The sequence below is a fragment of the Oryx dammah genome, unplaced genomic scaffold, assembly GCF_014754425.2.
Source record: "Oryx dammah isolate SB20612 unplaced genomic scaffold, SCBI_Odam_1.1 HiC_scaffold_10, whole genome shotgun sequence".
Taxonomy (NCBI): Eukaryota; Metazoa; Chordata; class Mammalia; order Artiodactyla; family Bovidae; genus Oryx; species Oryx dammah.
In genome coordinates this window covers 5,754,030-5,770,329 of record NW_024070194.1, presented here as the reverse complement: position 1 = coordinate 5,770,329, position 16,300 = coordinate 5,754,030, and the positions used below count along the sequence as shown (strand labels likewise).

The 16,300-nt window shown below is 50.3% G+C and overlaps 1 protein-coding gene across 2 annotated transcripts in view; it reads right to left on the bottom strand.

Annotated features, from left to right (window-relative positions):
- The window catches only part of PTGIS (prostaglandin I2 synthase), a 67,207-nt gene extending 51,364 nt beyond the window's left edge, over nt 1-15,843 (bottom strand). The window contains exon 1 of one of the 2 annotated variants that reach the window (XM_040248173.1): nt 15,699-15,843. In XM_040248173.1, coding sequence (XP_040104107.1) covers nt 15,699-15,811 — 113 coding nt within the window. In that variant the 5' untranslated portion in view covers nt 15,812-15,843. Of the gene's footprint in view, nt 1-13,322; nt 13,458-15,698 lie in introns of those variants that run through there. The other variant, XM_040248174.1, reaches the window with a different exon arrangement.
- Nucleotides 15,844-16,300: the final 457 nt, after the last annotated feature.

The following is a 16,300-nucleotide window of genomic DNA, read 5'->3' as shown; positions in this document are numbered from 1 at the left end:
TACTGTCACCCTGCTTATTTAACTTCTATGCAGAGTACATCATGAGAAACGCTGGGCTGGAGGAAGCACAAGCTGGAATCAAGATTGCTGGGAGAAATATCAATAACCTCAGATATGCAGATGATACCACCCTTATGGCAGAAAGTGAAGAGGAACTAAAAAGCCTCTTGATGAAAGTGAAAAGGGAGAGTGAAAAAGTTGGTTTAAAGCTCAACATTCAGAAAACGAAGATCATGGCATCTGGTCCCATCACTTCATGGGAAATAGATGGGGAAACAGTGGAAACCGTGTCAGACTTTATTTTGGGGGGCTCCAGAATCACTGCAGATGGTGACTACAGCCATGAAATTAAAAGACACTTACTCCTTGGAAGAAAAGTTATGATCAACCTAGATAGCATATTCAAAAGCAAAGACATTACTTTGCCAATGAAGGTCCATCTAGTCAAGGCTATGGTTTTTCCTGTGGTCATGTATGGATGTGAGAGTTGGACTGTGAAGAAGGCTGAGCACCAAAGAATTGATGCTTTTGAACTGTGGTGTTGGAGAAGACTCTTGAGAGTCCCTTGGACTGCAAGGAGATCCAACCAGTCCATTCTGAAGGAGATAAGCCCTGGGATTTCTTGGGAGGGAATGATGCTGAAGGTGAAACTCCAGTACTTTGGCCACCTCATGAGAAGAGTTGACTCATTGGAAAAGACTCTGATGCTGGGAGGCATTGGGGGCAGGAGGAAAAGGGGATAACAGAGGATGAGATGGCTGGATGGCATCACAGCCTCGATGGATGTGAGTCTGAGTGAACTCTGGGAGTTGGTGATGGACAAGGAGGCCTGGCGTGCTGAGGATTCATGGGGTAGCGAAGAGTCGGACACGACTGAGCGACTGAATTGAACTGAACCTCAGGGGTTCAGAGATAGCCCCCACCTGTTTGGACAAGCCCTTAGCCGGGATCTCCTAGATCTGGACCTGGGACATAATGGAAAAATATTACAATACGTAGATGACCTACTCATCTGCTCTCCAGATGAGAAAAGTGCCCAACAACATGCAATTCAGGTTCTAAACTTCTTGGCAGAAAGGGGATATAAAGTCTCCCGTGCTAAGGCACAGATGGTCGAGACAAAGGTCACTTACCTGGGAGTTCAGATTACACACGGGTCCAGGAGGCTGTCCTCTGATCGGGTACAAGAAATCCTCCAGTTGCCCTCCCCCACGACTCAAAAACAACTGCAAGCTTTCCTGGGGCTAACTGGATATTGTAGAATCTGGATACCCAACTATGGTCTAATTGCCCGGCCCTTATATGAAAGCTTAAAGGGATGAGATGATTCAATCCCGCTGATGTGGGGAACTCCTCAAAAGAAGGCAGAGGCTACACTAAACCAGGCCTGAACTCAGGCACTGGCCTTGAGGCTGCCAGACCCAGAAAAAGCATTCCAACTCTATGTCCATGAAAGAGAGCGAATAGCCTTGGGAGTGTTAACTCAAAGGTTGGGATCTGAGCCCCAGCCTGTAGCTTACTTATCCAAGAGGCTCGATCCAACTACCTGAGGTTGGCCCCCCAACTGCCTTCGAAATGTTGCAGCTATTGCAATCATGATAGAAGATACTTTAAAACTCTCCTTTGGGGCAAACTAACTATTTTTACCAGCCACCAAGTAAAACAACTCTTAAGTGGGAGAGGCCATTTATGGATGTCTGATCAAAGAATCCTCAGATATCAAGTAATGCTGATAGAAAGAAAATCCAGGCCTCACTATATCCCCTTGTGAGGTTCTTAACCCAGCCACCCTCCTGCCTACCCCCGAGGGCTCTCTCCCCTTTCACTCTTGTCTAGAAACCTTGGACCACTGGACAAAACCCCGAGAGGGATTGTCAGAAGATCCTGTGACCAATCCTGAGGAAATCTGGTACACTGATGGAAGCAGCTTTGTCTTGGATGGAAAAAGAAGAGCTGGGTATGCAGTAGTCTCCAATTTTGAGACCATAGAGGCTAAGCCTCTGCCACCAGCTACTTCAGCCCAATTAGCTGAGCTCATAGCCCTGACTCGAGCTTTAGAGCTGAGAAAAGGAAAAAAAAAAAAAAAAGCCATTTACACTGACTCTAAGTATGCCTTTCTGGTGCTACACGCACATGCAGCTATTTGGAAATAAAGGGGCCACTTGACCACCCGAGGGCACCCAATCAAATACGGTGATCAGACTCTTTGACTCTTGGAGGCAGTCCATCTGCCCACTGAGGTTTCAGTCTCCCACTGTAAAGGACACCAAAAAGGGAGCACAGAAGTGGCACGAGAGAACCAAGCGGCTGGTCAGGCAGCTAGGAGAGCAGCATCACAGAACAATGACCTAATAGGGGTTGCCACCCTAGTTCCACAGACTAATTTGCCAGAAACTCCTTCATATACTGAAGGTGAGACTCTTAAAGCTAAGAGCGAGGGCTTTCAAGAAGATCATATGGGGTGGTTCCAAAAGGAGGGACTCCTTTTTCTGCCTGGGAACCTCCAATGGAAGTTGGTTAACTCCTTACATGCCACTACTCATTTAGGAGAAAAGGCCCTCCAAAGACTACTAGAAAGGTCCTTCAGAGGAACAGGCTTCCAAACAACCATAAGACAGGTGGTCTCCTCTTGTCCCACTTGCCAATTAAACAACCCCCAAGGAGCTCAAAGACCCCAGCTGGCCCAGCCCATCCAACGACGTGGGGCCTACCCAGGAGAGGACAGGCAGATGGAGTTCACCCAGATGCCAGTTTCTCAAGGGTATAAATACCTGTTAGTCATGATAGACACATTCACAGGATGGATTGAAGGCTTTCCCATCCGGACTGAGAAGGCTGAGGAGGTGGTAAAAAAACTGCTCCATGAAATCATTCCAAGGTTTGGTCTGCCCAGGTCATTACAAAGTGACAATGGGACATCATTTACTTCTATGGTCACTGAAGGGGTCTCGAAAGCATTGGACATTACTTATTATCTCCATTGTGCCTGGAGGCCTCAATCTTCCGGAAAAGTAGAAAGAGCCAATCAATTCTTAAAATCAGCGATAAAAAAGATAACCCAGGAGACCTCCCTGGGATGGAAGGAGGCTTTACCAATAGCACTCCTCCGCACCCGCACTGCCCCTAAGGAACAGCTTTGCCTTAGTCCTTATGAGATGCTATATGCGAGACCTCTTGTTTATGTCAGTGACCTCTTCCCAGATCCAGAGGTTCAGACCCTCTAGTCTTATACCATGGCCACTGGGCAATTCCAACAGGATATACACTTGTGGGGTATAAACCAAGACCCAAAAGATTCTAAGGAGTCACCACTATATGCTCCAGGAACTCAAGTCCTAATTAAAGTCTGGAAAGATGGGTCCCCAAAGGCTCAACTCCAGCCCACAGGAAGGGCCCCTACCCTGTAATAGTTTCTACCCCCACAGCAGTCAAGGTACCAGGACATGACTCCTGGATTCACTACTCATGAGTCAAGCCGTGGAAGAAGACAGAAGGGGACACTCAATACACCTGTGAGCCCCTGGGAGATCTTGGATACCTATTCAGGACCAATGAGTGCCATTCTAATGAACAACCCCAAAATCTGGTTCCTGGCGATAAGATTTCTCAGGATAGCTCTAAAGAGCCAACACAGCTTGACAGAGACTGTACTCCAAAACAGACAAGAGATAGATCTTCTGATCCCTGAACAAGGAGGGACTTGAGCCATCCTGGCGATGGGAATTTAAAGTTGACTAATGACCCTACTCGCCCTTGTTATGCTATACTGATGACGCTTATGATTATTCCATGTACTGTCAATTGTCTAACCTGTTTTGTCTCTGCCCAGGTCAACCAGCTACAGCATGCAGTGCCAGTTCAACAAAGATAGAAAACTCCAGCCGACCACGGAAAATATCACACACCCTTAGATGGACACCGCTATAAGGACTCTGAGGCTTGAGACTAGCAAGAGGGGGAGGCCCAATACCCCTCGCCGTCCCAGTTCAGCAGAAAGTAGCCAGAAAGACCTCAACGCCCCTATTCCCAAAGAATTGGGCCTCCCATCTTTTGAGGGGGGAATGTTAGGTAGGTAAAATAGGGAAAAGGAGTCCAAAATGGTGGTGGCTAAAAGACAAGGAAGGGAAAAGCCCATGAAAATAGAACAAAAGAAGGTCCGAGGACCTGAGGGAGGACCTCAGGTAAAACAAACAACACTCCTGGCTGGCCCAGTTTACATAGGACAGGCCCCAGGGAGAGATAAACATAAATAGAGGAGCCAAAGCTAGCTCTCTCTCTCTCTCTCTCTCTCCCCCACGCACTGGGGCACTCTTCTCCTCATGTCTTTGGATCGATGTGCCCTCAAGCCTCGAAGATGGACTTTCCTGCTGTCTTCTAAATAAAATAGAGCTGTAACACTGAGCTGTAACACTGATTTGTCTAAGAGCTATAACATGGTCTATTTGAGACCTGAGAGCTATAACATGGTCTATCCAAGACCTGAGAGCTGTGACGCGCAGAGGGGGCTTTAATGTCCGTCACTCCAAATCTCTGTTGTGACGAGACAAAGAATCGAGGAACATCCACTCGTGTGACACATCCCTGGGCTGGGAAGATTCCCCTGAAGAAGGAAATGGCAGCCCGCTCCAGTGTTCTTGCCTGGAAAATCCCCCGAACAGAGGATCCTGGTGGGCCCCAGTCCATGTGGTCGCAAAACTCGGATGCAACTGAGCGGCTACACAAGCAGCATGGATTTTCCAGAGGTTTCCTTGCTTGGAGATAACGGCTGATGCCTGATGCGGCCTGAGGCTCACTGGTACTGAGAGAGTCAGTTCCCAGACAGGTTGATAAGAAGCTCCGAAGCGGTGGGGCGACAATATGTAGATGATATTCTGCTCTGTGCTGACACAGAGGAAGCTTGTTCACAAGCCTCAGAAGATTTCTTAAACTTCCTGGCAGGCTGCGGTTACCAGGCATCAAGAGAAAAGGCTCAGCGGTGGCTCAGATGGTTAAGCGTCTGTCTACAATGTGGGAGACCCGGGTTTGATCCCTGGGTCGGGAAGGAAATGGCAATCCACTCCAGTACTATTGCCTGGAAAATCCCATGGACAGAGGAGCCTGGTAGGCTACAGTCTATGGGGTCGCAAAGAGCCGGACACGACTGAACGACTTCACGTCACTTCACTTCACTTTTGTCAACAATCTGTTAGATATCTGGGCCTAATCGTATCAGAAGGGACTAGGGCCATAGGCCCCGAGAGGATTAAACCTATACTAAATCATCCCCTACCTATGACTTTAAGACAGTTGAGAGGATTTTGGGGAATCACAGGCTACTGTTGCATTGGATTCCGGGTTATGGGGAACCTGCCTGGCCTTTGTATAAACTTAGAGCTGAGACTCAGCAGGCCCAAACCAACAGACTGGTTTGGTCTCCAGATACTCAAAAGGCTTTTAAGGTTCTTCAGACTGCTCTCCTGCAAGCTCCTACTTTGAGCTTGCCCACAGGGTCAGAATTTAATTTGTTAGTCACTGAAAGAAAAGGTATGGCCTTGGGAGTTTTGACACAACCCCGAGAGGGCCTTACCTGCAACCTATTTCTTATCTAAGCAGAGAATTAGACGTAATTTAATGTGGGTGGCCACACTGTCCAGGAGTAATGGGGGCAATTGCTTTATTAACTCCTGAAACTTTAAAAATAATCCATGGATGAAATCTTACTGTATTGACTTCTCATGATGTGAGTGGAATCTTAAATTCTAAGGTTAATACTTGGATGAGAGACAGTAGGCTTCTTAAAGATCAGTCAGTGTTGTTAGAAGGACCAGTAACTAAGCTTAAAGTTTGTGGAAATTTAAATCCTGCCACTTTCCTTCCTGAGAAGGAAAATGAAACACCTGATCACAATTGTTCCCAATTCCTAACTTTATGTTCCCAATTCCTTCCTTTAGCTCAGGAAGGCCTAATGGATACCCTGTTAGACAATCCTGATTGTCTAATTTACAGATGCCAGTTCTTTTGTTTGGGAGGGGAAGAGTAAAGCAGGTTATGCCGTGGTGATGGCTGAACAGATTTTAGAAGCAAAATCTCTCCCCCAGGGAACCAGCGCTCAGCTAGCAGAGCTTGTGGCTCTGACCCGAGCTCTAGAGTTAAGCAAAGGGCAGCGGGTAAATATCTACACTGATTCTAAGTGTGCTTACTTGACTTTACATGCTCATGTTGCAACATGGAAAGAAAGAGCTTAAAATGGCAATAGGAGAACCTATTAAGCATTTCAGAGAGATCCAGAGACTTTTAACTGCTATATATTGTCCTAAAGAAGTAGCTGTTATGCATTGCAAAGGGCACAGCAGGGATGCGAGTAAAGAAGACCAACGTAACCAGACTGTCAAGCCAGAAAAGCGGCACTTTACGAAACCCCTCACTGCAGATGCCTTTGATCTGGATAGGTGCTGTGAACAGGAAAAACCACAGTACACTGAGGAAGAATTAGAAAGATATGAGAAAAGAGGAACAAAGATGACTGATAAAGGATGGCTACAGTCCGAGTATGGACAATTAGTAATTCCTGAAATTGCTCAAACGAAAAGTTTTCCTAAAGCTTTAGAATTAACTAATCATGTAACTCAGCTCTCAGCTTTCCAACAGGCACTAACTGAACTCTGGGAGGTGACTCCTGACCCAGTCTGAGTCAAGCAAGCCTCTATTTGAGCCAGGAACTGAGGTCCTGATAAAAACATTGGGATTTGGGGGCCAATCTCTCAGGCCCCTCTGGGAAGGCCCTTACCAGGTTATTCTTTCTTCTCCCACTGCTGTCAAAGTGCCAGGAATTGATTCATGGGTGCATCACACTCGAGTTAAGAGGTGGCACCCTGACCAGAACTAAGTGACGTCATTTTATGTCTTTACTTTCTGTGCTCTGACTTTGTACTTTTCAGATGGGCCTGATAATCTATGTGAGCCTACTTCTGCTGACTCCAAAAGTCCTGAGTCTGCCATTTGACCCTCAAGACAATGCCTTCCTGTCCTGGGCTCATTCCTACGCTGCATTCCACAATCGGTCTAATTGCTGGGTACTTCAATAAAACTTTATTACACAAAAGCTCTGAGCGATCAAGCCTCGTCTCTGGCCCCGGACTGAATTCTTCTCCTCCAGAGGGCAAGGATCCTAGCGTCTTTTCGTGGTTCAGCAACAAATTTCAGTATTCTTTGCAGAAGGAAGTTCTCCTATCAAGCCCATTTTACAGCAGACAAAACTGAGGCCCAGAAGGGGCTAAGCCACTTGCCCGAGGGCCCACCGTGGAGAGTCTAGGTCTCTAATCCAGGCAGGCCTGACTACGGAGCCCACAGTCTTCATGCAACTCTGGCCCCAATTCACCCCAAGTGGCCACGTGGACCCCCACTTTTCCAGTGAGGAGACTGAGACACAGAGAGGTTTCAGCGACCTGCCCAGATGCAGGAGGAGGTTTTCGCCCAAGACATCTTTAGGGGAGTGGGTGGGGCTTCCTTTCCATGCCTTTCACTCAGGCTGCCCCCGGAGCTCCCCAGCGAGCCCGCTGTTATTGCTGGCATCACTCATCTTTCCCCAGAAAAGTCCCGAGGAGGTGCAGACAAAGGCAGGAAACTGGGGGCCCAGGCGTCTGACCCTTGAAGTGCCAGTGGCTCCTTCAGCCCACGGGCCTGGCATCCAACTCGGGCCCCAGTCACATTCCAGGGTGACTCAGCAGGAGGCCAGCAGGGCGGAGGAGGCTCTATTTTGGGGTCTGCGGTCTCTAGCCTTGCCCACTGACACTCTCACTGATTTGAGGCACCGCCAGGCCCTGGGGGACAGGGATGCCGGGCTTGACCCTCTCATCCGCAGCTCCAGCCCATGCGGCTGACCACTGCCCGCCCTTCCTGGTTCAGATATGGAGGCAGCTCTTCTGATCCTCCTGGGAGCCTTGATTCTCACCAGGGGAGTTCCTCAAGACCTGCTCATTCTTTGCTCACAGACCTCACCGCCAACCCCACATCCTGTCCCGTCTCTCTCTCCCTTGAAACTTTGAGAGAATCAGGGAGGAAGTCATGCCTGGATATCACCCACCTTTGGGCCCCTTGACGTATCCCATCCTTTCTGTACAGAAGGTGGACACTTCCTGTAGACCTAGTACGGAGAACAGTGGGAATCCTGGAGCGGGTTGCCAGTTCCTTCTCTGTCTGGGACATAGTAGGCGCTTAATGCATGTGTCTCAGATGAATGAGTCAAGCACACAGTTAGTGCTCAATGAGCAGCACCTGCCTCCTGGACTTGAAAGAGGGTTCAGGGAGCTAGTGCAGGTCAGGCGCCTGACACACAGCCCATGTTCTGGACGGCCCAGAGCAGAAGCTGCTCGTTTAGCTGAGCAGTGTGGGTAGGTGGATTGCCGGACTTCTCTGCTCCGGAGTCTCAACTCCTTCAGGGCCTCGGGGAGGATTTCATGGGGGACCAGAGACGCTGTTTGCTGCCAAGTTGAGTTGGAACCTCCTGAGCTTCTATTTAAACTGCTTAACCCATTCCTTTCCCAGGATTCACTTGCAGGCTGCTGGCTGCTCACCAAGGGTTCCCCCTAACCCTCTTCCACTTTTCCTTCTCATTGCCTCCAGGGGATAGAAACACCACATGGCTGTCTTGCTCTAGCTTGTTGTTTTCCCATTTTTGCAATGGACACAGACTCACAGAATTGTTTCTCAGCATAATAAAAGAAAGAGACAGTAGAGCAAGCACAGCGATAAGTAGAAAAATTGCATGTTAGAGAGGCAATAGGGAGTGGTGGGGACTGTGGCAAGGTTTAGAGAGGGTTCTGCTGCTGAGTGCCAGGTAATTGCCGCGAGACCTTCCAGGAGAAGCGAGAAATCTGGAACTTTGTGTGTGGATTCCCCCAGTTTTCTCCCCTTGTACTGTGTGGTCCATACCACACCCACTTGGGTCTGAATCCAGCCATGGACTACCATTTGGGGACCTCCAGTTACTGCATGTTGAAATGAGACAGAGTTATTTGTGCCCAGTAATTCTATATCCTGGAAGGGCCCAGAGCGGCCCTTGTGCCTCTAAGAACCCTCATCTGATGCCACCATGACCTCTGATTCCCTGCCCGCCCCCACCACCCGCCACTGAAAAGGGTCTCCCACCCAGGAGACCTCTTCCTATCCTCCCTGCAGCAGCCACACAAGCACAAAGAGGAAGACCAATGCATTCAGCCTGCTGCAGCGGGATGGGGCATGGGAGACCAGCTGCGCGAGCTATCTCAGAGCACAGATGGGAGAAACTGAGGCCTGGAAAGTAGGAAGGATGTTTCTGATACTCGCAAGGGAGAGCATTAGCCCCAGAGGGCCCAGGAGTTAGACTTCCAAGTCCCAACCCAAGACTTCCTAACTCCACACTCACACCAGGGGAAACACTCATGGTAACTGAGCCAGGTTTGAAAAATCTTTACCTTGATGGCAGAAATTTGAATTTGGACTGGGAACTAGATATTAAGAATTATCTTTTGGGTCCGGTGGGGGGCGGCTTCCCTCGTGGCTCAAAGGTAACGAACCTGCCTGCCAATGCAAGAGACACAGGTTTGATCTCTGGGTCAGGAAGATCCCACATCCGACAACTACTCAGCTTGCTCTCTAGAGCCTGGGAGCTACAACTACTAAAGCCCACGGCTGCTAGAGCCCATGCTCCTCAACAAGAGAAACCGCCGACATGAGAAGTCCGCGTACCACAGCGAGAGGGTGGCCCCTGCTCACCCAAACTAGAGAAAAGCCCACACAGGAATGAAGACCCAGCACAGCCAAAAAAACTAATAAACTGAAAACAAAAAAAAAAAGAATTATCTTTTAGGGGACTCCCTGACAGTCCAGTGGTTAGGACTCTGTTCTCACTGCCAAGGGCCCAGGTTTGATCCCTGGTGAGGGAACTAAAATCCCACAAGATGTGTGATGCATCTAAAAAAAAAAAAAAGACAGTAGAAATTTATTTTTTTGAAAAAGAAATTTTAACATGTATGCTGAAATACTTAGTGTTGAGATATCATAATATCTGTAATTTTAAATATTATCATCAACTGTCAAATCAAGTGGTGGGTGCAAGGGTTTCCTATACAATTCTTTTTATTTTTTCTATATAGTTGAAATTTTTCATAATTAAAAAATGTTTTGATTTTTTTTTTAAAGGCCAAAGGTAAAGACAAGAGTAGCTGACTGGACTGAAGGTGAAGGTGATGTGAAGTTGCTCAATCGTGTCCGACTCTTTGCAACCCCATGGACTGTAGCCTACCAGGCTCTTCCAACCATGGGATTTTCCAGACTGACTGAAGTAGTGCTTTTTTTTTCCTTTGAGTGAGAAAAGCAACAATTTTGGAACCAGCCAGATGTACAGTATAACTTTCGTGCAGACGTAAGGAGGTCACTTAGCCTTCCTAACCCCAGCTGTCGGGTAGGGTAATGGACCTCCCTGGGGTGCTGAGCAGGCGCGAGCAATGAGCCGTGGGAGAAGCATGGCCTTGAGTGTTTTGACTCAAACTTTGAATCACTGTCTACACAGCATCAGTCTCATGTCTCTCTTTTCCAGCAGTTGATTATTTGTCCTTCCTTCCATCTAGTCAAGGCTATGGTTTTTCCAGTGGTCATGTATGGATGTGAGAGTTGGACTGTGAAGAAGGCTGAGCGCCGAAGAATTGATGCTTTTGAACTGTGGTGTTGGAGAAGACTCTTGAGAGTCCCTTGGACTGTAAGGAGATCCAACCAGTCCATTCTGAAGGAGATCAGTCCTGGGATTTCTTTGGAAGGAATGATGCTAAAGCTGAAACTCCAGTACTTTGGCCACCTCATGAGAAGAGTTGACTCATTGGAAAAGACTCCAATGCTGGGAGGGATTGGGGGCAGGAGGAGAAGGGGACGACAGAGGATGAGATGGCTGGATGGCATCACCGACTTGATAGACATGAGTTTGGGTGAACTCTGGGAGTTGGTGATGGACAGGGAGGCCTGGCGTGCTGCAATTTATGGGGTTGCAAAGAGTCGGACACGACTGAGTGACTGAACTGAACTGAAGAATCTGATTGTAGCTGCCTCTCTTACTATCTTAACATCATGTGGTTTAAGACTTTTGGGCATTCCGATCCCGAATAAAATGTGTGGGAAGAGTGAAAATTCATTTCTTCTGAAAATTAAAAATTCTTACAGCCTAGATTTTTAATCCAGGTGACTCAGTCTCAGTTTCCTCCTCTGTAAAACAGGGATAACAAGAGTAACCCCTCGCTGAGCTGGAAGAAGAAAATGAGACTGGGGGTCTCAACTGGGGTCCCTGTGAGGTCTTCCAAGGGTCCAAGCAACTGCCCCCATGGTCTACATAACGCTCCCCACCAGCTGTCAGTGACCCTCATACCCACCATAGAGCTATATGTGAAAGTCACTCAGTCGTGTCCAACTCTTTTCGACCCCATGGACTATACAGTCCATGGAATTCTCCAGGCCAGAATACTGGAGTGTGTAGCCTTTCCCTTCTCCAGGGGATCTGTACAATCCAAGGATCAAACCCAGGTCTCCTGCACTGCAGGCGGATTCTTTACTAGCTAAGCCACCAGGGAAGTCCATAGAGCTACATGGACAGATGTCAAAACGAAACTCTAGAGGGAAACAGCAGAGGTGCAGTCCAAAAACAACTCTTTACAGCATTTCCAAAAAGCCTGACAACTTAGGAAAAATAATTCATAATCCATGGGGAAACTTATCTGTGGTCTTTTTTTTTTTTCATTTTTCCAGGCAAATGATTGAATGTATGGTTTTAAGTTTCACCTGGAAAGATGTCTACAGGTTGAAGAAAACTAGGGTGAAATCATTGTTTGGAAATTCAACCAACACTGTTTAAAACTAAAAGGTTTCCAGAAATTTTCTGCAAGCTTCAGACACACTGATTTAAACACACTTTCACTGCCCTGAGTTATCTATGGGCAAATGTCTGCGTGGATGAGGAAAGCTGGGAGGCTGAGAAGATATGACAACCAAAGGCACTGAGGCACCCTGGATGACATCCTGGCACAGAAAGAAGACGTTAATGGAAAAACAGACGAAATTCAAATAAAGCTTGGAGTCTGGCTAATTTTAACAAGCCAGTGTTGTTTTTTTAGCTTTAATGATTGTACCACGATAACGTAAGCCATTAACAATAGCTGGAATTTGGTGAAGGGTATCTGGGAACTCTTTGTACAACTTTCCTGTAATATAAAACCAATGTAAAATAAAAGGCGTACTTTTAAAAAGATCTGGAAGGTTCCTCCCAAATTAATCAACAGGAGAGGTACGGAATTGTTGGGAGGGTAGTTAGAAGGGCTTCAGTCTTATCTATAATGGGATAAATGCTTAAGTCAAATGTAATTCCTTGTTCAGTTTAAATTAATCTTTTAAACATTTTTAAAAAAGAGACTTAACTGCCATCTCCTTGATTTAAATTTTACTTTTCTCCTAAATGGCAGATTGTCAAAGGAGCAGGAGAATCTTTAGGACTAGGAAGGTGAGACATCTGTTTCTCCTTCTCTGCCAGGCTACCGGACCTCAGCAGAAGGGAGTCCCCTTTTCGGGAGTGCGTTTCTCAGGCAGAAGGAAACACCGAGACTACTCAGCCCCTTCCCCTGGGTCGGGGAATCCTGTGGAAGGTGGTTCCAGGCCCGGTAAGAGGGCATCCTTCAGAGCCTCTGCCTTCCTGGCCTCAACCCTGCCATCTGTGTAATGGGGTGAGGAACAAGGCTGCCCACACGATGCTAAGAGCAGGGCTGGGGGCTGATGCGGAGTTGGTGCAGGGCGCAGTCAGAGGGTGAAGGGCAGGAGAGAGCTTCTTCCACCGGGAGTCACACAGGGCGTGCCCACGCACCCACTCTGCACCCCGGTTCTCACTGAAACCCCTTCTCAGGTACTGGCGCGGAGCTCTGGGCCAGGCCTGAGCTTCTTGCGGTCCAGCCCTGTTAGTGTGTGCAGTGCGTCATCAGCCCTCTGGGACCCCTGTCCCGGCACCTTCCCGCGCGCATCTCCCCAACGTTGGGCCTGGCCCCTTCCCCAGGGCGGGAGATGAGCGCAGAAGTCCCCCTGACCGGAACCTGGACCCCCACCTCCAGGCTCGCCTGGCGGATGGTGGGGACGGCGGGAAGGTGACCCCCTCCTGCCCGGGGAACTGGAGCGGGGCTGGGGGGCTCCGACACGGGCCTGAGCGGGCTGGGCGACCGCCTGGCTGCAGCCGGGGGGCGCGCGCCCGAGCGGAGACGCTCCTTTGTCTAGCCCGGGGCCGCGCGGGCCGGCCGGGTTGTGGGGGGAGCCGGGACCCGGCCGGCTTGGGGGGCACTCACCGCGTGCGCCGGCGGGTCAGCAGCAGCAGCAGCAGCAGCGCGGCCAGGAGGCCGAAGACCACGACCCAGGACATGGCAGGGCTAGCGTCCAGGCTGAGGCGGCGGAGCGCGGGAGGCTGGCTCGGGGGCCTCGGGGCCAAGGGGACCCAGTCCCGGGGGCGACCCCGCCCCCATCCCACGCCCCGCCCACCCGCCGGGGGCGGGGCCCGCCAGCGCTCCCGGGTCCCCAGGGCGGGTGGGATTGCTCCCGGGCTCAGCTCCAGGGGCCAGGCTCCCAACCGCTGGCCCGGGAGAGGGGGTTTGGCCGGACAAGCTGCGGAAAGTGCGGCTGCCGGGGAGGGGAGATGCGAGCTGGAAGGGAAGGCGGACGACGGGAGGGGTGATGTAGGAGAGAGGGGGGTGACTACAGGGAAGGAGGGATCCTGCGGGGGTTGGGGGGCTGTTGAGCAGGGATGGGGGACCCGAAGAAGAGGAAGGAAAGGAGTATGGGGGGACGGAGGGGTGGCGGGGATAGAGAGGCAAGTGCTACGATGAGGGGTCCCATGGTGGGAGAGGAGAGACAGAAGTGGGAGGGGCGGGAAGGGGCCTTTCCTCCACCCTCCACCTAAGTATCCCCCACCACGGAAGACTCTCCCCCTGCCCTCCCCTCGCCCCCTCCCCCCACCATCTCATCCCCACCCCAGAAGGGCTAGAGACCATTTAATTAGTTTTCTATTCTGTTTGTTGGTCCAAGTGCAATGGGGTTGGGCTGGATTATATCGCCCCTATATTGCCCTCAATAATACTGTGGCCACCTGATTGCAAAGAACTGACTCACTGGAAAAGACCCTGATGCCGGGAAAGATTGAAGGCGGGAGGAAAAGGGGACCACAGAGAATGAGATGGTTGGATGGCATCACCGACTCAATGGACATGAGTTCGAGTAAGCTCCAGGAGTTGGTGATGGACAGGGAGGGCTGGCGTGCTACAGTCCATGGGGTTGCAAAGAGACCGACTCGAGTGAGTGACTGAACTGAATTGAACTGAACTACAGTGGAGGGGACGCGAGAGCTCAGGGCATCTGGCTCCGAGTCGCCCATTCACAATTGTAATGGACAAATCAATGAGCCTGAGTCCATCACCTGTTCCGGAGCACAGTACGCACTCAGAATACGGTGGCCATTGTTACCATCACCTGGCGCTTAGAGGGCTGGCTGGGCTTCCCAGGTGGCTCGGTGGTAAAGAATGCACCTGCCAGTGCAGGAGACATGGGTTCAATCCCTGGGTCAGGAAGATCCCCTGGAGAAGGAAATGGTAACCCCCTCCAGCATTCTTGTCTGGGAAATCCCATGGACAGAAGAGCCTGGTGGGCTGCAGTCCGTGAGGTCGCAAGAGTCAGACACGATGGAGCACACAGAGCGCTGGTCTCTGGTGCCAGTGGCTCTGCAGGAGACCACCCCTGGGCGCTGGCGAGAACTGGGCTCCCAGCTGGAAGGCCTGGACCTACACACCTCCCACCGCCATTTACACCTGGGAAGCCTTGGCTTCCCTGGTGGCTCAGATGGCAAAGAATCTGCCTGTAGCGCAGGCTAAGCTAAGTCCCTTCAGTCGGGTCCGACTCTGTGCGACCCCATAGATGGCAGCCCACCACGCTCCCCCGTCCCTGGGATTCTCCAGGCAAGAACCCTGGAGTGGGTTGCCATTTCGGGTTTAATCCCTGGGTTGGGAAGATCCCCTGGAGAAGGGAATGGCAACTCACTCCAGTGTTCTTGCCTGGAAAATTCCATGAACAGAGGAGACTGGCGGGCTACAGCCCATGGGGTCACAAAGAGTTGGACATGACTGAGCTACTAGCACTAACCTTGGCCAGGGAACTTCACCTCTTTTAAGCCACTTCCTTATCTGGGAACAGAGAGGTCAGAGTTGTACTTTACCTTGGCAGGTTGCTGTGAAGAATCCATGAGGGCTTGTCAGTAAAGGGAACTGCAAACTAGAAGTGCTGCGCACATGTGAGTTTTCCGAGGCTGTGGGGCAGAGCGTGGAGGTAGGGCCCAGGAGGTCTGATCCTAATCCTGTGTCTGCCACTCACTGCTTGGTGAATTAAGGCAGGTTTTGCTTCATCTTACTGATAGCCCTTGGAGGAGTCGTTACTCTCCTCTGGCCTCCTGGCTTCTGCCCTCATCTCTCTGCAATTCATTCTCAGAAGGACTTTTGTAGAACCTCAATCAGATCCTCTAGTGAATCCTGCTCAGAACCTCCATGGCTCCACGTCGCTCAGCCCACAGCGTCCTGTAAGGACGTTGCCCCCAACCACTGTTACCTCCCTGCCCTCCTCTCTCCTAGCTCCAGCCACACCCACCTCCTGGGCCCTCACGAGTGTGCCAGACTCACTCCCACCTCAGGGCCTTTGCACTCACTCCTCCCTCTGGCTGGAACACTCCTCTCTGATCTGTGCACAGCTGGCTCTTGCCACTGCACCCCTCACCCCTCCAGCTCTGCTCAGTTGTCATCTCTTCAGAGAAGCCCTCCCTGTCTGCCTGTCTGGTCTCGAGCAGCCCCATCAACCTTGTCTGTTGTCTTGAACCGGTTTGTTTTTCTTGACAGTACTTAACATTTCCTGCTATCATATTAAAGATTCATTTATTTGCCTGTTTAATGTCGGCTGTCAAGGCAGTTGGATGACCCTCGTGTGGCCTCCAGCAGATTTAGAACATCAAGAGTCAAAGGAGTTTCTTGAACCACTTGTTTATTTATCCAGCTTACCCGCCGGCGAAGCCAATAGTCCCAAAAAGGCCATGGAACAGGCCCTGGAGGGTTTTCTCCAAATTTGGGGAGCCCCACAGGGCGGCCTTCTGGCAACGGGGTTCACAGCTTATCTGGGGAAGTGCTAAACAGGGTGACCGCAGGTGGTCTGTGCCTCATCCTCGAGCCGAGGTGCCTCATGGGTGAAATGAGGATGAGGTGAGGAGGAGATGACCTGATCCAGGTGGCACACCTGT